This window comes from Telmatherina bonti, assembly GCF_933228915.1.
Source record: "Telmatherina bonti genome assembly, chromosome: 18".
NCBI lineage: Eukaryota > Metazoa > Chordata > Actinopteri > Atheriniformes > Telmatherinidae > Telmatherina > Telmatherina bonti.
In genome coordinates this window covers 21,043,700-21,066,938 of record NC_136616.1, presented here as the reverse complement: position 1 = coordinate 21,066,938, position 23,239 = coordinate 21,043,700, and the positions used below count along the sequence as shown (strand labels likewise).

Below are 23,239 nucleotides of genomic sequence, written 5' to 3'. Positions count from 1 at the left end.
AGATCATCATTTTCTTTCGCTATTTGTTTGTCTTAGGATCACGGTGTAATGACGCCTTCACTGACCTCCTCTACAATGGGGAATTTTCTCTCTATATGAGGAAAAAGTTGTAATTCTCCCACACGTTTTCTCAGACGTCACGGAAAGGGTGTATTTGGATCTACGGTTGCTAAGTGGCTTCAACAAAATATATAACCAGTGATTAATCTCTGGTGAAGAAGTTTTTTGTAGAATATTTTAAATTCTGCCAACAGCCATATCATCCAGAAGATATGTCCTAATCATCATGATTGTATCTGGTTATTAAGAGTTTCAGTCATACACAGCTTCGCTTTATGCTATGTACTAAGTTATATTCTTGGGAAGTGCTTTCGTTTTCCCAGGTATGGTATCTTAATCAACCTGTCTTCCCTTTAGAGCGCGCAAGACTGTCAATTTCAGCGTTGCTCCGTTAAAACGGGGGCGTGTGCGTAAATGGCGCGCACACAGACCGCAGAAGGAGCAGTCACCGGGGACAGACAGTCTGTTCAGAAACGATGCAAGACGGTTGTTCTGAATAGTAAAACTTGGCTACTCGACAGGGTCTTATTTGTCTTTGACAGGAGATCCCCCAAGCGCCTGGCCAAGTACCAGTCACACAGAATATACTGCATAACGTCCGGTAAGACTTTCAAAATAAAACACCAACAGGCAGTTTGAGGTGACTTAGAAAAGAAAATGTAAGCACAGTTGCATTGCTATTATCACACTGTTAAAGTCTCCTGGACATTTGAAATAAATTGTGTATTTATTGCGTCACAGAAGTTTGAATCAACCAGGACAGGGATATATCACCCCTTTGCTCAAATAGACTATATCATTTAAGAAATGTGCTATGCCTGCTTTTGAAAAGAGTTATCCAACTGAAATATCAAAGTGTTAAACCTAGACTCTGAATGCTGCCTGTGGTCCAATGACTACATACAGTAAAACCACAACATCCTTTGTTGCACGTCCAACTGCAAACCTCCCCCCTTTTCTTTCATCATTTCCTTCTGTCTATAGGGCAGCGAGATAGCGCATGCAGAGACTGAATTTTAAATTGCTATTGGCTCCTGAGAAGGAAGAAATTCTTTTATAGCCTTTTGAGCATATCTCATCCACTTAATTTTATGTAATCTGATTAAATATAAGGGTAAATGATTTGATCATGTTTTTTAAGTATCGAGAGAAATGCAGACATGTAAAAGATATTTGAAGGGTCTGTTGGGTCCATAGTACAATTACACAGTGGAAAAGTACTGCTCAACACAAAACAGAATGCTAAGCTTTATTTACAAGGGCTCCATTTAAATTATCAGAGAAAGTTGGAATAATAGTTACATAGTCATCATATTCATCCTAATTCACCTGTTTGGGACCAACTGGGTGAAACTGAAAAAGCTATAGCTTCACTTTGTTTTCCATCATTTAATGAAACCTGACCTCTAAAAGTGTTGTATCTTTGCATGGCTGTCCTGTGGTATACATATGACATGCAGTATTTATCATAATCTAGAGATGACTACTATGGTCTGTAAAGGGAAAAGAAAAACACACATTTGTAATTATTTAAATGACAAATATTTGTCAAGTTTGTTCTGACCAATCAAAGCCTGACATGATTGAACAGTGTGAACAATGAGTTTTACCACCTACGTTGATTTCAAACATCCAAAATCTGGTTGGTAATCAGTTCAATAACCACAAACTAATCGCAGCTGATGTTTAATTAGGAAATAAATAGGTCTACAGTTTATTTATATTAGTTAAGTCTTTCATTGCCCTCATGCACACTTTCTGTGTTGAAGTTTGATTCTAAATTAAACTTAGCACAAAAAGTAAAGAGATTTTTGTTTGGTGAATATTTTTTTGGTTATTGGTTTTGTATTAATGAAATTATTTAGGAATTATGTTTATTTCCCCTTTAAGTTGTGCCACATTTGTAAGGAACATGGATTTGTGAGATGAGCAGAAGAACTAAATATGTGTTTGCACTCATGAAAAACTTTCTTCTCTTCCCAACAACTAACTATAGATTCATTTCTGTAGCTTTTTATTGGATTTGGAGATTCAGATCTAAGGAGACAAGACATTTTGGCAATTGAACATTTTATGCACTTTCACTAATGGGAACCTCAGCAGTATGTGGAAGAACTACAAACAGCCACAATAGGACCAAAGGCTATCTTCCAAGATAGCAATGCCTTGTAAGGTTTATCAGAGACTACCTCCAGAATTTGAGTGTGGAGAGGATAGAACAGCCTTTCTGGAGTCATAATATTAACCTCATTGAATGCTTGTGGGATCAATTTAGGCTTACTGTCACTGTTTGTGTGACCAACATGACCACAGCTGTTGATTTGCAACAAAATACTGATTGAAGAGTGGGATGCCATCCATGTGACCAAGCAGAACTATAGGAGGAGGTGCCAGGTTGTTGTAGCTGTGTTCTTTAATCAAACCATTTAGACTTAAATTCTCCAATCCAATAAATCTAAGCAAGAGTCAAGAATATGTAAGTTTTTCATGCACAATCCACATACTCCTCTCTGCTACACATGCATTTTCTTCAAGAGTGTGGCACCACTTAAATTCAATTCAATTCAACTTTATTTGTATAGCGCCACTTCACCACAATGTTGTCACAGGGCACTTTACAAACACGAATCAACATACGCATGATTTCAAACAAATTCTTACATATCCTATCATAGAAACCAACTGATTGCATCGAGTCATGACTTTGATCCAATCCCCCATCCTGAGCATGCACACGGCGACAGTGGGAAGGAAAAAACTCCCCTTTAACAGGAAGAAAACCTCCGGCAGAACCTGGCTTAGGGAGGGCAGCCATCTGCCTCGACTGGTTGGGGTGGGAGGAAAAGAGGAAATAAACAAGGTTTTACACAGTTTAAGAAGAAGCACTGTTACTAAATGAATAAATACATAAATGAATAAATACATAAATACATTTCCATACTTTTAGTGCCAAGTTTTATTTCCTAAAACAATGTAGGCTTTAAAACTCTTTTGTATTTCCTAAAAGGTGCGAATGCATTATCACGATTCGCCCATTTAAACGAGTCTTTTTAGGAATATTTTCTTCCTTTAAAGATTTCAAACTTTACCTTGATTTGAAAAGTTTTTCTTTTCTTGTATGATAAAATAAGAAGTTGAAACATTAAACCCACGAGGAAATAGAAAGTACACCAACCCACAGTTTGGATGAGGCAACAAGTGCTTTTATTAGATCACTATTTAAAATAAACAGGAAACCGCGGAGTAATAAATGTGACGATTCGCCGCCTGTTTCTGGTTTTATATTGAAGTAAATCTCCACTGTTTCCGGTGTGCAAGCGCACTTGTTCTGTTTCACTTGACGCTCCTTTCCTCTGTGTATCGTTCGCGTTGGGTTGAAGCCGCAGAAAAAAGCGTTTCTGTAATGCGGGCGTGAAGCGCTCCGTGCAGTTAACGGACGGGATCCGGGGGAAGGTGTGACCGGGGTTTCTCCCAGCCTGTCTGTCTGGATTACACACACACACACAAAAAAAAAACATGTCGAACCGAAAGCACCGGGACAACCAAGAGATCTGCGCCCGCAAGGTCCGGGAGCTGGCCCAGTCTGGAGTAAACAAACACTGCTTCGAGTGCAACCAGCCCGGGGTGACTTACACCGACATCACGGTGGGCAGCTTCGTCTGCACGTCGTGCTCCGGAATGCTGTGAGTAGAAACCTGCTGCCGCTCGGGGGCTTCATTAATGCACATTTTAGCGTCAGTGTTGAGGAGTAACAGAGACTGATAGAGCAGTAGAGTAAAAGTACCAGGCCTGAGATTGCACCATGCACCGCCCTGACACAAATGTACAGCGTATTTATTTGATTTCTTCCACGTTAACAGATAGGTGTCGGTGCGGTGCGGTGCGGTTGCCCAGGATGTGCGCACATTAATTTACGCAGTGTTTGCCTCTTTCTCTCCCTCTGTCTGCGTGTCTTCCAACAGCCTCATAAACGACAAACCGCTAGTTGGTCATTTTCCAGCTCTGAGTTACGTTTCATTTCGTCATGGTGCAGGTTTGACACTCTCTCTCTCTCTCCAGGCTCTCCTCCAGTGTGGGCGTGTGTATGTGTGTGTGTGTGTGTGTGCGTGTGTGTGTTGTGTGTGTGTGCAGTCACAATTTGTTCTGCATGTTCAGCCTAGTCCCGACACACGTCCAGAAGATGGGCTCAGCACTGTAGTGAGTTATTGCGCAATCCTGCACAGCAGTGTCCCACTTTGTGTCCCCAGCATGGAGAAAGTAAAAGGCTCTGATTTCTGAAAACACATGCTCCTCTACTACAAGGGTGTATGTGGCACCCCCCCCCCCCCCCCCCCCCACAACAGATCTGCCCCTAATTTCACAGTCACATGTCTGATACTTCCTCTCCCACCTGCTCTTGTCCCCTTACTGTTCTGGACATGTGGGCCCACTACGAGATTGCACACCCTGCGTCTTCTTCTTCTTCTTTTTTTTTTTTTTTTTTTTTTTACTATTTCCATCTATTCTCTGTGTCCTAGGAGAGGCCTCAACCCTCCTCATAGGGTCAAGTCTATCTCCATGACAACTTTCTCCCAACAGGAAGTGGAATTCCTCCAAAACCATGGCAATGAGGTGAGTGGCTCCATCAGCAGCACCTGTTTTGTACTTCTGAAAGAGTTTAGTCTTAGATTATTGCGTAACTGAATCTGTAATCTGCTGTTTCCTCCCCTTTAAGTTTTTATTTGAAAAATGTTTCTAGTTTTGATATGCAATATGAAATGTCTCCAAAATGCACAAGTCAGATTTTTTTTTTTTTTGGTGAGGGTAAGCTGCTGCCCTCCTGTTGTGCCAAGAGACAAAAGAAGCAGTAGATTTTGTCCAACGGAAACAGCAATCTGTTTTCTTTCTGGGTGTGTGTGTGTGTAAGACATTGATTTCCAAACTTAAAAAAAAAAAGAAAAAAAAAAAAACATCTGCTTTTTCATAAAGGTTTTTTGCATGTGACACAAACTAATCTTGGTATATTTTATCAAAACAAGCAAACAACAACAACAAAACAACCAACCACAACAGTTACTGAATGTTTTCATTTAACTCCCAAAAATGACCTCAGTTTTCACAAGTTGTTGGTGTTGGATATGTCAATCAACTTTAAGATGCATGTTTGGTAAATGTTTATTTCAGCATCAAAACCTATGCAATTTGTTGAACTACAGCAAGGTTGCTATGGCAACCGACAACGTTCAGCTGTCACACCTCTGATCTGAGCTGCAGTTCATTTAGTGATTACATTTTGGTAACTATTTTTGCATGTTTTTTTTGTTTTTTGTTTTTTTTTAACACAATGGGATGTAATTAAAATTGCACATTAATACTGAAGGGGAGGCACCCAACAACACCCAGATTGACAACCACAGGCGTTAGGCTACACTCATTTTCAGAGCTTACATCACACAGATAATCTGTGAAGTGTTTCAGGCTATCAGAATGAGTGCTCCCTGGCTTTTATTAGCTTGTCGATGGCCAGGATATGTTTGCATGTCTGAGTCAAGTATAATATGCAGTGAAGCAGCAGTGTGTATTGTCCAGATTTCCCTCTTCATCGTCATCTCAAGAGTGATCCAGCCAGTCATGACTCATAGGCAGTAATATTTGCTATAATCCGACTCTTGCTGCAGGAATGATCCCCTGATGAGAACATCTCTGTGTTTTCAAGCATTTCTCTGACTCTAAATGTCAAACAAAAATAGAGATTGTGGTTTGATATATTTATTCTTTTATGCTCCAGCAAAATACAATTGCAGCTCTGTCTGTTCATTCAAGCCCCTAACCTTCTTGATTTGGAATTACTTATCAGCACAATATGTGTGTTCAGGTTGGGAGAAGGACCTGGCTGTGTGTATTTGACCCGAAGGCTGATGGCTGCCCCGACATGAAGGACTCTCAGAAGTTCAAAGAGTTTCTCCAGGATAAATATGAGAAGAAAAAATGGTGAGAATTCAGCATCGCTTTCAATGAAACATGCTGATATAACCAGAGTCAGGGTCTCTGAGGTTAACAGGACAGCAGTTTCATTTTCCAGATGAGGAAAAAAAAAATCGTGAAAGGAAGCAGAATTTTTCCTGACATGCTACCAACACATGCTACATGCTCTATTTTTGGTCACTCTATTTCTTTCATTTTTCTTAACAAACCTTTAAATAAAATTAACCAGGCTGCTAGGAATCAAGGAATAATACTTGCTCTAGCCTTAATTTTGATTCCAAAGTCAACATGTTTTAGTCTTGTTTTTGCAAAACATAAATGCTTCCATGTCTTCTTGCCAGCTGTAATATACAGTGCAGGTATCAGTTGAAACTCCCTCTGTTGTTTACAGCAGATTTATTAAGCTGCAGCATATCTTCGTATCTGGACAAAAGGCATGAACTAATCACACCTGTGCTTGGCTCCCTGCATTGGCTCCATATTTAATGTTGCAATTATGTTAAAAGCATACAACTTCTTATTTAAAACCTTAAAAGCCTTAGAAATCATTTCCACTGGATCGCTCACCTTTCTGGCTCAACCTTCGCATGCTCTGTTTCTTGCTATCTTCAAAGTTTAGTTCTTAAAACTTTTCCCTTTTAGAAATTGATTGATATAGCATAATATTTAATTTTTGTGTTTGTGTTTTTGTGACTGATATCACATTGTCCATTCTTGTAAAGCACATTTTAAAAAAGTTTTATTAAAAAAAAAAAGCATTATATAAACAGTAATATTGGTAATAACAATGGTGCACCACTGTAAAGGCATTTTCTTCTGACACAAACAAGCTAAACAACTGTTAGCATACTTGCATGACATATTTACTCAGTCTAGGTTGCAATTGTAAGAGATTTCTCAATGTAATTGAGAATAAAAAGAATTAATACACGTAAATACATGTAAAGAATGCATGTAAATGTATTCTTATCATCATAATTCTCTTTGGTAGCATGTTAGCTTGCAGGAATTAGTATTTACGGTACAGCTCAGTTCTAGTGTTTATCATTTTTATATGAATGAAATGAAATTAAAAGGAAAAATACTTTATTCATCCCCAAATGAAAATTCAATATTGTAGTAGATAATTGTTGTCAGTTGGAGGAGGTTTAAGGTTTTAGGTTTTTGCCAAGCTAAAGTGATTTTATGTTAGCATTTGGTAAAGATGCTAGCATAAAACCAGTTTCGCTTGTGACAAATTTCTTTGAGATAGTTGTGCAATGTATAAGGATAGTTTTTACCCTCTTTTTTATTAATTGTTCTGTAATGTGAAGCAGTAAAAGAAAGTTAAATTATTCCCAAAGAGCAATTCCTTGGTTTGTTCCAAAGTGAGATTCCTACTTTTTGTAACGAAGACGCCTACTCAGAAGACTTAGCTCATGTATAATACCTGCTATTGTGCTGAAAAATGAACAGTCATTGTTTAGTGTTTAGTTTTAAGCCCTAAAAAATGTGCTCAGTCCTGATGTCTTGTAATTAGATGACTAACTGAATGTCAGGCCTTGATGGTGTCTTTTTTTTTTTAAAGGTAGTTGGTGATTCACTTTTTGTTCCATCTTTTGCAGGCATTTCTCCAAAAGTAAGAACCGGAGAGATGTGGAAGGTCCCTGGAGTCCAGGGGTCCAAGCTATGCCCCCTTCCCATGGTACCTTAACAAGCCAGGGCCCGTCCCATAATTTGCCCCCTAATGCTAGAGCTGCAAGGCCACTGGTGAGAAGCTTAATGTTTTCAGCTTGTGCATGAAGTAAATGGAAATGGTCTTTTCCATCCACTTCCATTTCAGCAATAAAGGATATGAAAGTAGGCAAGTTATTCAAACTGTTCTAGAAACAGAAAGAAGAAACTGAGAACAACCTGAATTAACTTCCCCATTGAAGCACAGATATTCATATATTGGCCAGTCAGAAGGCCAGGTAGCCTCGACATCAAAGACTCTGCCAATGAATTATTGAGAAATGATGAAAGAAATTCCCTTCCTCTGTCTATTTCGTCTCCCATCTGTGTCTTCCTTTGGCTTATGTCTCATGTCCTCTAGTCTCAGTCCCAGCTGCCATCATGGGATCGAGCTCCTGCCATCTCACCTGCTGACATGCGGACAGATGCATTCACTGCTCGACCATCACGCTCCCAAAGCTTCAGAGACCACCCTCTGAAAGGTCAGTGCTTTATCTTTATGGGAGGATTTGGCATTTGCTGCATAAGTATTCATACTTGTTGGTCTTTTGTTTTTTTTAATGTTTTGGCTTGTATTTGCGACACAGATCCTACCCTGTGTGGTATAGAAAGACAACGACCAGGCTCCCTGTCGTCAGGACTGGGAGGTCAAAGCCACGGCCCCTCATTCCCCGCCCTTCCACGGCCTTCAGGTGCACATTATTTTTCTCTGCTGTTTGGAAACAGAAACAAAAAAAAAAGGAAAGGGACATTTTCAGATTGTGTTTTTCTTAGAGTACCACACTTGATACAGGCTTCTGGGCTGGCTGTAGATGACAGCAGGTATGACGTCAGTGACGGTTTTCTCTCTCCTTTCTTTTGCTCTCTGTGACTCTCCTTCTCCAACCTCGTAGCCAGTAGCTCTTTCAAAAACCACTTCACTTTAGGTAAGACTTGATGCTTTTGAGTGTGTGCTGAATGGCTGAAATCAATAAGCTCTCCCATGCTGTATCATTTATAATAGATGGCCTATCTGTGGGTCAAGCTGCTGATGTCTGAGCTTCACATGCATGTGATTTATGTTTGACAAACGATGCAGCTCTTCCCTCTTTTACCTATACAAATCACAAATTTAATTTGGGATCAGTGGTTTTCTTTATCATTTCCCACATCAAAGCTTAGATCCGAGGGCTGGGAGGGTCAAGGAAATACACACACACACACACACACGCGCTTACTGTACAGGGAAAAGAGCAAGTTTAAAGTCGGGCTATTTTTAGGCCATAGCTGCCGCTGCTGCCCCCATCAGCAGAGGGGTGCTGATATTTTGCACCACATTGGTGTTGAAGCACTTTTAAAACTATGTAGGGCACAGCTGTAATCCCATAAACATCCCAAACAAGTATTCTTGGAATCTCAGGTATGCTTACAGAGATAGGCCCTATCTCTAGTTGGAACTCCAGAGACGCATTATATTCATGAACATACCCCAGAAACATGCAGCTTGACTTCTGCATGCTTTATTTCGGCATATTAACCGAATCAGGTCAAGTCTGGTCTCTGCCTCTGCCTCTGTCTCCTCAGCTGACAGAGGAAGATGGATGTACATCTCTGCCCCAATGCTAACAGTTCAACAGCATGTTATAATGGCTAGTGCTTGCTTGCTAAATGCAGTGGTGTTGATATCCTGCTTTTGTTTTAGTCTGAGAATTTTTTGGCTTGCTACTGTGATTTTTTTTTCTCCTTTTATGCTTGAAGACAATAACTGTTTTTGCTGCATTTTATACACACTAAGCTAATCCTGCCTCTGATAAGCCTTGTAGTAAGAAAACGTTCTGAAATCACTTGCTTTGTTTTGGTTGTGAATATACGGTGGCCTAGAGGGGCAAAACACAACACGGGACAAAGCATAACATGCAAAACAGAGCAGAATATTTCAGAAAACAACATAAATAAAGCTGCTTTATTTGTATATTATGTTCGATGCATAAACATGGATTTATGTTACGATATATATGAAGAATTTGTGCATCTGAAGTTGACACAAAATATTAAATAATATAATTTAATTAATCAAAATGTTACTAATTTGTAACCAGCAGCCACTTGTTCAGCTATAACTAGCTAGAACCTCTCCCAGCTGCTGTTATGTAACAGTAGCAGTGCACCCTGAACATGTCACCAGTCCAACACAGGGCCATGTTACACATTTCAGTTGCTGACTTGTAGCACAGTGCTGTAAAACACAGCTGTTGCGTGAGGCTGGAACACAAAATTGTGAAGTGGTGGTTTCTCAGCCTCAGGACGCTGTAAGGCAATGACAGCCCCAGAAACACGCATAATAAATGTCAGTGTGCCATTCGACTGAGTCAGTGACACAGTTTTAAGGTCAGACACGTAGGTGGAGTTGGTTTAAGGGATTCTGGACCATATTTTGCAAGAAAACTGAGATGATGAAAAACTCCTGTGTAATGAACCTAACAGAAAGATTGAAGTCATAAAGTTTTGATTAGTGTGTTTCACTGTTGCATCTGTAAAAACTATTTATTTAAATATATATTATGACTGGTATGGGTAACCTTCACTTGAATCTTTACTCAAACACAGACTCTTTCAAATAGATATAAGTACATTTACAAGTACAGTTCTTCCCAGAATAGTTTAGCAGATCCAACCTTCATTATGATTACTTCTATCTATATGCATGTGAACTGGGGTTCTGTTGTATTTTTTTTCTTGCTCTCAGGTCGCACAGTGTCGGCCTCTGGAGCCACAGGGCCCTTCAGAGCTTTCCCCAAGTCTGTCAGCGTGGACTTTGGAGGTCTAAACCATCCTCAACAGCACCCTTTGCCTCAGTCTCTGTCGCAGCAGCAGCAGCAGCAGCCTGTCAGCACCAACCAGACAACGACGACGTTGAGCAGCTCCAGCGGTCAGGACAAGTACGCGGCCGTGTCGCAGCTGGATATTGTGTTTTCTGAAACAACATCAGCTGCAGGTAAGAAAGGTTTGAATTTCTGATGTGATGCTCACGATAGATTTTGCCAACTGATTTGTCAGAAATGCTTATAGTGGTATTGAATTAAATGAAAGACATTTTTTTGACTACAGTTTTGAAATATGATGCTGCTGTATTTTTAAAGACAAGTATTGAAGTATTTAAACCTTCTCATTTTATATATATATATATATATATATGTATGTATGTATGTATGTATGTATGTATGTATGTATGTATGTATATATATATGTATATATATATATATATATATATATATATATATATATATATATATATATAATATGCTCAAAATAATAAAGGGAACACTTAAACAACACAATGTAACTCAAAATCAACCACATTTCTGTGAAATCCAACTGTCCACTTAGGAAGCAACATTGATTAACCATCAATTTCACATGCTGTTGTACAAATGGAATAGACAACAGATGGAAATTTTAGGCAATTGGCAAGACACACCCGATAAAGGAGTGGTTCTGCAGGTGGTGACCACAGACCACTCCTCAGATCCGATGCTTTCTGGCTGATGTTTTGATCTCTTTTGGAGGCTGGCGGTTCTTTCACTCTAGTGGTAGCATGAGACGGAGTCTACAACCCACACAAGTGGCTCAGGTAGTGCAGCTCATCCAGGATGGCACATCAATGCCAGCTGTGGCAAGAAGATTTGCTGTGTCTGTCAGCGTAGTGTCCAGAGCATGGAGGTGCTACCAGGAGACAGGCCAGTACATCAGGAGACATGGAGGAGGTCGTGGGAGGGCAACAACCCAGCAGCAGGACCGCTACCTCCTTCTTTGTCTAAGGAGGCACAGGAGGAGCACTGCCAGAGCCCTGCAAAATGAGCTCCAGCAGACCACAAATGTGTATGTGTCTGCTCAAACAGTCAGAAACAGACTCCATGAGGGTGGTATGAGGGCCCAACGTCCACAGGTGGGGGTTGTGCTTACAGCCCAACACCGTGCAGGATGTTTGGCATTTGCCAGAGAACACCAAGATTGGCAAATTCGCCACTGGCGCCCTGTGCTCTTCACAGATGGAAGCAGGTTCACACTGAGCACATGTGACAGACATGACAGAGTCTGGAGACGCCATGGAGAACGTTCTGCTGCCTGCAACATCCTCCAGCATGACCAGTTTGGCAGTGGGTCAGTAATGGTGTGGGGTAGCATTTCTTTGGAGGGCCGCACAGCCCTCCATGTGCTTGCCAGAGGTAGCCTGACTGCCATTAGGTACCGAGATGAGTTTCTCAGACCCCTTCTGGGACCATATGCTGGTGCGGTTGGCCCTGGGTTCCTCCTAATGCAAGACAATGCTAGACCTCATGTGGCTGGAGTGTGTCAGCAGTTCCTGCAACATGAAGGCATTGATGTTATGGACTGGCCCGCCTGTTCCCCAGACCTGAATCCAGTTGAGCACATCTGGGACATCAGGTCTCGCTCCATCCACCAACGCCAAGTTGCACTACAGACTGTCCAGGAGTTGGGGGATGCTTTTGTCCAGGTTTGTATGGAGATCCCTCAGGAGAACATCCGCCGCCTCATCAGGAGCATGCCCAGGCGTTGTAGGGAGGTCATACAGGCACTACTGAGCCTCATTTTGATTTGTTTAAAGGATATTACATCAAAGTTGGATCAGCCTGTTGTGTGTTTTTCCACTTTAATTTTAAGTGTAACTCTAAATCCAGGCCTCCATGGTTTGATACGTTTGATTTTTATTGATGATTTTTGTGTGATTTTCATTGTCAGCACATTCAACTATGGAAAGAACAAAGTACTTAATAAAAATATTTCATTCATTCACATCTATGTGTTACTTTAGTGTTCCCTTTAGTTTTTTGAGCAGTGCATGTATGTATATATATGTATATATGTATGTGTGTGTGTGTATATATATATATATATATATATATATATATATATATATATATATATATATATATATATATATATATATATATATGTGTATATGTGTTTCTGTGTGTGTGGATGTATATGTTGATCACAGGGGATTCAGGGTATTTGTACATGATAAGGACCTGCGTACTTCGTGCAACAGAAAGCTAAACAGGCAGAGGGGAGTTTGAGAGTGCGTGTGATCCAGATAGTAATGGCCACCTCAGCTGGGTTGCATAACATCCTTACTCCGAATGCCAAGCCTTGTAGCAACTGAATTATACTCAGTGTTTCCTCCAGATCATGCACAGTCTAATTCAAAGTACCTTGTTGATTTGTTTTAAAAGCTGTTTTAATGCATAAAAGCTTGTGAGGAGTTCTTGACAAGTAGCTGTGTTGTTTTCCAGCTTCATCACAGCCTTTCCCGCCTGGCCGAGTGGGAAGGTTTATTGATTTTCTGCCCTAGATCACTTTGATTCATATAGTGGCTGAACACAGAAATTATGTAATTCAATTAATGCTTTCCTTCTCTGGTGACTTAGACACTACAGATCAACAGATTGAACTCTCTCCTAGTTTTTTAATCACAATTCAAGATTGTAGTAGCACTGGATCTCTTAAGATTAGAGATAATTACTGGCTTGAGAGGTTATGTTGTTATGGTCCGTTTGTGTGTATAATGCTTGCTTGCAGCTCCCCCTGCTGGTCCTCCGCAGTACAGCTCTATCTTTGGCACCAGGCTCTCGTCTAGCTCTACTCCTGCCAGGTAGGAAGAAAAAAAAAAACTGTCCTGTCAAGTCAGCTTTTGTTTAGCTTGACAGATTTATGAATTTCCAGTGTGTGGAGCCTTTTAAAGGTCAAACCCTGACTGATCTTCTGTTTTACCTCTTCTCTCCAGCTCCCCTGGCGTTGACGCCGTCTCTGGCTCTCAAACTTTTGCAAGTGAGTCCAGGCACAAACTACATTGATTTGCTCATTGCTAACTTGCGGACCCTTCATCTTTGAAGCTGTCCAACATCCCCAATTAGTCCAAGACTGAAGAGTTGGTTTGAATGGACAGGAATGTACTCTCTTCACCCAAAACATTCTGAATTATCTCCCTGTCTCCTCCTGCCTCCCTCCTCCTTTCTCCTTGTGTGTCTCAGATTTCCCCAACCCATTCAGCTCCAGCTCAGCTTCCCAGCAGCCTGTTGCCCTCTCCCCCAGTAACCCCTTCAGCAGCGCCTCAGGAGGTAAGCCCCCGTGTCCAGGGACTTTCAGGCATAGTCTTCTGATACTTCCTGCTGCTTTTGTAAGACAAAAGAACACTGTTGCCTGTGGTAGCTTCCTAATGTGGCATGTAATTACATTACTGTATGAGTTCTATAAACTATGTATTTTTGGAAAACAACTTCAAAATCTGTTTTGTGAGGGAAACTTTGTAGAATGACTTTAAATTAAGTACAGTTATAGTTATTTAGCTGGAAAATAATAATTGAATAGACTCTAAAGGAACAACATGAGCTTTGTGTGGAGGAGAAGTGCAGATTTACACATTTTAAAAAGTCTTAAATACTAAATATATATTTTAAAAAGTTATACATGGTTGATGCATAGCTCTGCGATGGACTGGCGAATTGTCTAGGGTGTACCGCGCCACTCGCCCGAGGGTTGCTGAAGAGGCTCTAGCTCCCCCGCGACCCTTGAACGGCTTAAGCGGTTCAGATAATGAATGAAGGAATGAATGATACATAGCTGAGCAACAACATGATAAAAACCAGTTGGATAATGTCAGGATAATGTTATGAAAAAAAAAAAAAAAAGAAATAATTACTTTTAGGTTGAGGAAAAGAAAATAGTGGAAATAAAACATAAAATATAAAACGATAAAGGAATATGAAGCTTTACACATCCAATGAGTGTTGAATAAAAGTTTCAAAACAAACAGAGCACACACATGCATGTCTGAAAATGACCATTTGGTCTTTAAAGTGAGCCAAAGTTTAATTTTAAACGTCTTAAGTTTTGTGTTTTTAATTGTTTTACAATATCATGTACTCGATATATTTACTGATACTTTCCACCAGCCACACAGCTTATTACTGCCTTGTGCCTCTTCTCTGTTTAACACAGAAACAAAAAGAGAGCAAATCTTTGATTCTTCTTTAGTTGATATCAGCTCTTTGTTACATGGATTAATGCTCCCCGCCTGATTTGGCTAAACGTAGGTGGTTCTTTTCTCCAGGTGACTCCAGTGCATTTGTCACTTCGCCCACCTCTATTTTTCCGTCACCAGCCTGCTTCCCAGCACCCACAACCCAGAATGCTTTTCCTCACGAGTCAGTCATCAATCAAGAAGCAAACGGTGAGATTTATTTCATCTCTTTCCTGCCTTACTGTCCCAAACTGTATTGTTAAATGATTTTTTTTTCTCTATATGAATAAACCTTTAATAATAGAAGCAACAATATACACTAAAATAATTAAATAACAGATGAAAAAATAGGATATATGTTTAGAAAACATTTTATGTGTTTTAGCATTACTTGCCACTTTTATATGTTTTAATAGAGTCAACATCGATGGGTTTTAGCCTGCAGTTTGCACAAGATATTTTAATTTTACTGAGCAGAAGAGACAAATAATAAAAATGATCATCTGCTGCAGATTTAATTTAGAACTAAGAAAATGTTGTAAGTATTAAAAAAGCAACCTATATGAGTTATTTACAATCTTCCACTGCCAGAGGGAAGAACTATGAAACGGCATTTATCAGGGGAAAACATTTGTGCATGACTCTGAAACTGTAACATGGCTTCAAGATGGACAGGAATATTCTCCAATAGTGAGAAAGATATAAGTCAAATAATTATGGAAAAGGATATTGAAACACACTACAGGTGTGCAAATAAACTTTATTACTGCTCCTATCGCCACTTTTTATGCTGAGAGAAGTCATGCTGGAGCAGCTGAGGTTCCTCTGGCTTTATGAGTTTATAACCTGAATTGATGGGTTTCCACTAGAATTAATTTCAACTCTAAATTTTGACTTTGAAAATCAAATACCGACTATAAACAGGAGGTCGATGTCACACAGGTCATTTCCATTTGTTACCGTAGCTCAGTGGTTCTCATTACAAACTAATGTTAGCTAACATAACAGAGGCTGCTGGTGGTGATCACTGAGTTTGTAATAATATACTTTCTTATTGTGTCTCAGTTATCACTAAACCATGTAAACGTGACTGATGTAAATGTGAAAAAAAGATAACTAATAACTGGATGATAAAGACATGAATAGTGTACATTTTACCTCTGTACTCTCGTGCCATGTGTGTGGGAGCCTGTCTGACATCTATGGTGAGGCGTTGAGATTAATGTAAATGCCACACGTTTAATTATATTGGCACTGATGACCAGTCGGGAGTCCATGAATACCACTTGATGCACCCCGTATAAAGCTGTTGCTATGGGTTTTATCTCTGTTTCTGCACTTCTGAAAATGTCTTCTGTCATGTTTTGTGCATCTAGGTTTTGCCTCCTTTCCTACGTCCGACTCTCAGTCCAAAGTCGCTCGGCCCATGTCTGTGAACCCATTCACGGTGAGTGCCTGTTTCCTGCCCGGCGGGCAAGTGCACTTCACGGGGTGGAGGGGTGGGGGCATTAAGGGGGGAAAGTAATTGGTATTTTTGGCAGGTTGTCTGTGAACGTCTGGAGGAGTGGTAAGTGAGCGCTCGCTGCTGTTTCTCACCCTGCCTCTCTTGTCTTACAGGGAAATGTTTACCCCAGTAGGGGGACGTCGAGAAACCCTTTCATCTGACCACCCCTCCCTCCCTGCTTCTCTGGGAACTGAGAGAGAAGTGAACTTGAGAAGTTGCTGCCATTTCAAAGCCTCTGGAGAATTTTCACCCTGTCAGGGAGAGCCGGACCCTTCCTCTCGTTCTCTCCTCTGTGTCTGTGTTTACCTGTTTGTGGACGGAGAAAAAAAAAAAGTATGAATGTAATTGTGAAGTTGTGTATTAGAGAGTGTTGGCCTGCTACGTTTGTACCACGTGACATTGTATGTCAAAAGGTGTTTATGTGTCAGTAGATGCCACCTCAGGGCTCTGTGGGAGTCACAACTAAAACAATGCCTCTTTATTTTCACCCAGAAATGCACACATATATTATACACACATACTGCTGCTACTCTTATTGTGCTTTCATCTCCTGCTTACAAGTGCAAAAGACACACAAAAAAGCCCACCGGTAACAACATATGTCTACTGCTTTAATACCTTTGAGTCTGAATGGTTGATGGGCCAGCGGAGGCTTTCACCCTGCATCATGAGTCTCTACGAATGGTTTTAGCAGCCTTAACCACCTCCTGATGCATGTGAATTAGGGTTTGAAGAGAAGATGGACTTGTGTCTGTGGTGTGTGTGTGTGTGTGTGTGTGTGTGTGTGTGTGTTGGACATGTTTGCTTTTTTTTTTTTTTTTTTGTAAGTTTTTCTCTGAAGGACGATCTGTGTTTTCCACTCTCAGGCTGCATGCACTTAGAGGGCTAAAAGGAGATGCTACTGAATGTAAAAGCAAATTTCTGAAAAACTTAAGTAAAAATTGTATTAAAACAAAACAAAAAAAAATATCATCGCTTCATATACTGGACCAAAATGCTTTCACTGCAATTTTTTTTCATGATTATAATTTTATAATATATAAATATTTTAATCTCTTTAGTTGACATGTAAGTTATTTCTTTATCCTTATTTTGCCTAAAAAAAAAAAGAGAGAGACGGAAAAGAGATTCATGTATTAACATCTTTGTAATGACAACTATTCATGTTCATAAAATCAGCCTGTTGCTTCTTAAGATAGTTTCCCTTTTTCTGTGTCTCTTTCTGGTTATTTTCAGTGAGGAAATTGTGAAGTCTAACCATTACAAACCAGTGTATTCATGTTGTAGGCAGTAAATATGATTATTATGTACTTTTTCCAAACAGCAGGGGGCGCACGGCAATCAGGTTGCACTGTCCTCGTGTTTGCGGTTACTTTTAGATGCATATTGCATAACAACATGCATACTGCATAAGCATGCAGCTCGAATATAGACATCCTTTTAGATCCAGCTGAATGACTATAATAGAGCTTTTTAAAATATTTATTTGAATGCGGAAGTTATTAATATGTGTTAGATGCTTCTTCTTTTTTTTTTTTTTTTTTTGTTTCTATTTCTCCCAAGTTAAATTTACTAAAGAAGGGGATGAAGGTTTGACTGCACGACCGGACAGTGGAGATAAATAAAAGCACACAACTCTCAGACAGTCTGACGTCTAAAAATAACTTCTCCATCCTGTTACGGAGACTTAATCTGCTGCACATCCAGAAAGCACGAATCCAGTCAGAATAATACTGAATTCCCAGAAAGCTTAGAAGTTAGATGTGACCTTTGGTATTCGTGTCTGTGTGGCGAGTTTGTGTTGCATTAATCGGTGTTATTTGGAAAGAGGAGGTCGTATTGCTGAGTCTAAAGAGTGAAAAATGTGTCAATATATTCACATTTCAACACAAAGCAGGGGGGGAGCTTACAATAAATAGAACAGGATGGACTCTTGGAAGAACCATGGCTGAAATCTTACTCCACACGGTGCAAATAGTGCTGCCTTCAGGTTGTTTAGGAAATTATTAGAGCTGGTAACCCCAGAGTAGGTTAAAAGGAATGGAAGAAAGACAAATGAAAGAATCTAAAGAAGATGAACAAAAAAAGCTGCAAATATGTGTATTATATGTAAAATATAATGTGTAATATCAAGCAGATCTCTAACTTGTAGGTGCTACTGCTTTGTGTCCTTCACAGTAAAAACAATATTTATCATAATAACTAGTTTATAGCATTCGTATTTTTATGTCTTCCAAAATAATGTTATTATTACAGACACTTTAGCAGGGGTCCTTAACCCCAGTGTCCTAAAACGCCTCAATCTTTTTGAACAACAATGCGTTTTATATAGTTTCTGTGTGATTTGTGTCATTTAAAGTGGCGTTGTGTTATTTCATACTGATATAATACATAATTAAATCTGTTTCACCTAAATTATCTAAATAAAGTGGCGCACATACAAAAGAGTACTACAAAAGTAATCATTGTCATTCAGACCCCTTTAAAATATAGTAAAACTTAAGTCATTAGTTAAGAGAGGCTGAAATAATAATGTTTCCAACACAGCAACGAATGAAGGATAATTGTTACATTGAACCTATTTGACTTTTATTGTTTTTTATTATTATTTTTTTTATCAGCTTCAGTCATTCGTGCCTACATATACTTTACACTGACTTTTTTCTGTGGCTTGAACTGTATTCTGAAGTTGTTCACAAATATTTCAGTAATCTTGTTTATTAAAGAATACCAACACAACACCTACATTTATTCGATTATATGACAAGTGAACTTTTTTTTTTAATTTTATAACTATTTATTCTTTGACATAATTTTTATTTTGTATGTGTAATAACATGCTCCGGGATGGGATGTTGTGCTGTCGGAGCTGTGGGGAAGTTCCTGAACGCACCGTGTTCCAGAGTACTAGAACAGCGGTGAGTGACAGTCTCGTCCCACGGTAGCTGCTCCACACTACAGCCACAACAGAGCCGTGCAGGGCAGGGGTGGGGGGACAGACTGAGAGACAGCGCGCAGAAGGATGGGCTCTGTACTCTGTGATGTGCAGTAAATGGGATTAAACCGCTCAGACAAGGCTGGGAAGCACTACTACTAGTAGTGGTAGTAGAAGTGGAGAGGAGGGGGAGCCCCGCGAAACGCTGCGCCGCATGTGCTCCTCTGTCTGCCTGGAAAACTTACGCTGGTCCGTCCTTCGGAGTGCAAACAGCACTCCCTCAAAACACAAGAGGAGACGATAGCTGCAGCCACAAACAAACCCTGGCTTAAGCTTTATAACCTCTGGGACTTACAGCAGCAGCAGCAACCCGAACCGACCTCTGCCTCTCTCATGTGTTGATGTGGGGCGCAGTGGACCCAGGGGATGTTTGAGTCACCTTGCTAAAACTTGCAGAAAAACCAAGAGAATTGAAAAAAAAAAATAAAAAAGTCACGTTTATTTGAAAGAATACACGTGGGGCACCATGGAGAGCCAAGTGGGTGAGCTGCACAGCAACGAGGACGTGCGGAAGAGCGGCTACCTCCGCAAGCAGAAGTCCATGCACCGGCGCTACTTCGTGCTCCGCGCCGCTTCGGAGCGCGGTCCGGCCCGCCTGGAGTACTACGAGAGCGAGAAGAAATTCCGCGGTAAGGCCCCCGTCCCGAAAAAAGTCGTGGCGCTGGAGACGTGCTTCAACATCAACAAGCGGGCCGACTCCAAGAACAAGCACATGATAGTGCTCTACACGCGGGCGGAGAGCTTCGCCGTCGCCGCGGAGAACGACGCGGACCAGGACGAGTGGTACCAGGCCATGGTGGACCTGCAGTGCAAAAGTAAGCAAAAGTCGCTCACACACACACAAACACACACACACACACACATGCAAAACACGCGCGCGGGGTAGTGAATGGAGAGAAACGTGGCAATTGCCTGCAGAGCTGAGCGGCGGAGGCGCACAGCAGTTTTGGGACATGTTTCATCATTGTTTAATTTAACAAAAGATAGCAGCTTGAAAAGTTATGCTGTCCCTGTTTGGTTTTCTTCTTGTACATTTAAATATTTTATTGTTATTATTTTAAGTTGCTATGACGACTTTTGCACTCTTATAACACATTTAAAGCTGTTTAATTGGCCGTTTGGCTGCAGGAGTTGGTAAACAAGCTGCATTGTGGGGGGTCTATCCTGCCCAGTGGGTCTTATCACGCTGGTGTCAGGCTAGATATTTGGTCTCAGTTGTCTTCCAGAGCCTCTTGTGTTTTCCTCTGTGGGCCTCAGCTATGTGCAAGCTTTGCTTCTGTGTCCCAACTGCTCAAACACACCCTGTCCTCTTGTTTACTGCTCTGCTTTTATGCTGACACCACAATATTACAGCAGGCATCGATCCCAGGGGTGGATAAATATTCCAGAACTAGTCAGAAAGAAGCTGATTTGCCCTTTAGTACTCAGACACGACCCATGCATAAATATGAAAGTTTATTTCATTATGACTTGGTGTGTCTGTTCAAGCCTTCCCGTGTAGTGGAATTGTGCAATACAGCCTCAGTGTGTATGGAAATAAAACCGAACAAATCCCCCATGTAGATTTTTCTCAAACAGTGTCTATCAGCCGCTGTGTAAACACAGCTGTCACAGGGATAGTGTTGAGCACAGCAGCTCCAAATCACCTGTGAAACCGTCCTCTCTCTCTGCCTGCCAGAGACCAGACAGGCCCAACAAGGGAGACATGAGGCAATCCTCCCAATGGAAGATTCGAGTTCAAGGTGCTTCTTGTTCACATGACCTGCTGCTCTGTTACATAAAGTACCTGATGAGCGATAAGGAGTCCAAACCTGACGGACAAAAACTATGCTAAACTTTATGTAAGGTTGTAGAGGGCTTTTTTTTTTTTTTAAAAAAAAGGGCAGACATGACAATGGATTTGGGAATCCATTGTAACTCAGCAGAATTGGAGTTGGTGTCAACATTGTCTCAACACAGCTAAACCTTTTTCTTGTTTGCGTGTGTACAATTCTAACACACCCCTCCTAAGGATTTGGTCAATTTCTGTAGGATAAAAAAGTGGGGCATGATTTCCTTATTTTCAACCCAAAACACTCCAAAAGTACTAAAAACCCAAGTTTAAAAAAAAAAGTGCATATCTGCAGATTTCACATGCACTTTTACATGTTTTCATTTTACATGCGTCATGGTTCGGGCCGCCGCTGGCCATCTTTAAAATAACAGGTCTGGGGTGCACGGCGCTGACAGCTTCTTGTCTCTTTCCTTTGTTGCTACATGTGCTGGCTTTCTTGTGTAAATCACCCTCGCTGTCAAAGACAAAGGGCTGCGGCTGGCTGGTGTGTAAACTTGCACGCAGGCAGGCATTTTCTTGTGGTGCGAGCTGCAGCTTTACTGTTCATCGGAAAAACGAGGCCACACAGTCATGCAGGCTTTGCCTGCACGAGCCTTGTGCAGGAATATATTTTTTCTTTTAAATTATGGAGAGGGTGGTTCAGGTTCATGGCCACTTGCTGCTCAAACCTACACCTCTAAGTCTCTTAAACACACAAGTTGCATACAACACCATCAAGATTCCTGCCTGTAATAACCCCATACCCTGGTATGTGCAGCTCATACAGTTTCAAATCTTTGGGGTCTGTGTAATGATTGAGTCCCTCAATACACACGCTGCCTGTCTGCCACTTGCCCTACCGGGGAGACAGAAGAATTCACAGCCTGGGTGAAGCCGAGGGGCAGAGAGCCAAGAGATGCTGCAATGTCTGTGCCACATAGTTTCCAGAGGACCACTCCCTCAATCTGATACCTGTGGAGCTGCTCAGGTCGCCTCTTTAAAGTTCTGTGGTTGCTAGGGTGAAAATTTCAGTAGCTTTGTGTCAAGATGAAGTTCAGGATATGTATCATATGCATCCAGCTAAGAACACCCCCCCCCCCCCCCCCCCCCCCCCCCCCCCCCCCCCCCACATACCTGAGAAATTCTCCAAAAAGCAGCTCAGAAACATGCATTGCTTTCCCCCCTGCAGCTAACGGTAATTACACACTATCCAGCCGCTGTGCAGGGCAGAATCCCAGTTATTTATTCAGATTAATCCTGTAAGACCATTACAAGGAACCAGTACAGTATCGGTCTTGAGGGCGGCTATTTGCTCAGCTATTAGGAGGCAGTGGAGTGTGTAAAGGTTTAACCTCGACGCAACGGGTGAAGGTGCAGCCTGCCGACGCGGTGTTGCCGGCTCCGGTGGTTCAGGCGACACTTCACCAGAAGCCGCCACTGTCCTTAATAAAAGAATGCGATAAAAGTCCAACTTTGGAGCCAGTGGCTCTAAATAAGAAACGCTATCTGCAGACACACCCACTAGCTGTCGAACATGCCGAAACAAACACAACAGAAAAGAGATAAACACTTTCTCTGATTCAGTGAGTAAAAAAAAAAAAAAAAAAAAAAAAAAAAAAAAATCATATCAAACTTCATGTTAAACAGTTTATTGTTTTGGGTCATTAAGCAGGAAAACAAGCTGTTTTTGTTACCAACTGTCACCTTTATCTGATTTATTAACTGAATGACACAAGTCAGTCTGATAGACGTCACTTTGTGTTGTGGGAAGCTGTGATTTGCTTTCATTTCTTTCATGTTTTAACCAGTTTAAACAAACTAGAAATCATCCTTACAACTTAGATGCCCATATATGCACATACAAATGAACTTTGAGTCATTTTTATAATAAACTGAACATCTTTAGGTTTTCACTGCAGGGTTTCCTTTAAAACTTGTCTTTAGACATCTTGATTCTCGCTTACACTCTTCTCTGGTTGTTTATAAAGAATCAACCAGCTTTCAGAACCAGAAGCATCTATTTAGATCGTAATATTCAGATTCCTCTATATTTGAATAACTTCAGTGCTGTAAATCTCAATGAAAGGGAGAAAAAAAATCTTTAAATCCTAAAAGAACACCATCCGTTTCCAAATATGACCTGGAAATACATGCTGATCCCCAGATCCC

General features: G+C 40.8%; 2 protein-coding genes across 3 annotated transcripts in view; both read left to right on the top strand.

The window, feature by feature from the left end:
• The first annotated feature begins 3,427 nt into the window (after positions 1 to 3,427).
• Positions 3,428 to 17,655, top strand: agfg2 (ArfGAP with FG repeats 2). 2 transcript variants are annotated; one of them, XM_079257726.1, is made up of 14 exons: positions 3,428 to 3,743; positions 4,578 to 4,671; positions 5,915 to 6,030; positions 7,629 to 7,773; positions 8,099 to 8,219; positions 8,325 to 8,429; positions 8,631 to 8,663; positions 10,463 to 10,711; positions 13,318 to 13,390; positions 13,523 to 13,566; positions 13,770 to 13,856; positions 14,849 to 14,968; positions 16,135 to 16,205; positions 16,376 to 17,655. In XM_079257726.1, exons 1-14 carry the CDS (start codon positions 3,577 to 3,579, stop codon positions 16,421 to 16,423), a joined length of 1,473 nt encoding a protein of 490 aa, XP_079113852.1. In that variant the 5' UTR covers positions 3,428 to 3,576; the 3' UTR covers positions 16,424 to 17,655. The 2 variants fall into 2 exon arrangements, with proteins under 2 accessions (XP_079113852.1, XP_079113853.1); XM_079257727.1 differs by lacking the exon at positions 8,631 to 8,663.
• Positions 17,656 to 19,237: 1,582 nt separating this feature from the next.
• LOC306768874 (insulin receptor substrate 1-B) overlaps positions 19,238 to 23,239 on the top strand; it is a 46,221-nt gene continuing 42,219 nt past the window's right edge. Inside the window, exon 1 of the mRNA XM_079257339.1 lies at positions 19,238 to 20,072. Coding sequence (XP_079113465.1) covers positions 19,724 to 20,072 — 349 coding nt within the window. The 5' untranslated portion in view covers positions 19,238 to 19,723. The remainder of the gene's footprint in view (positions 20,073 to 23,239) is intronic.

Excerpts from the sequence above, each read along its gene's own strand:
- agfg2 (XM_079257726.1), top strand. The coding sequence starts at position 3,577 with ATGTCGAACCGAAAGCACCGGGACAACCAAGAGATCTGCGCCCGCAAG. Across the intron at positions 4,672-5,914 it reads TCCAAAACCATGGCAATGAG|GTTGGGAGAAGGACCTGGCT; the intron begins GTGAGTGGCTCC and ends ATGTGTGTTCAG. Across the intron at positions 16,206-16,375 it reads TGTCTGTGAACCCATTCACG|GGAAATGTTTACCCCAGTAG; the intron begins GTGAGTGCCTGT and ends CTTGTCTTACAG.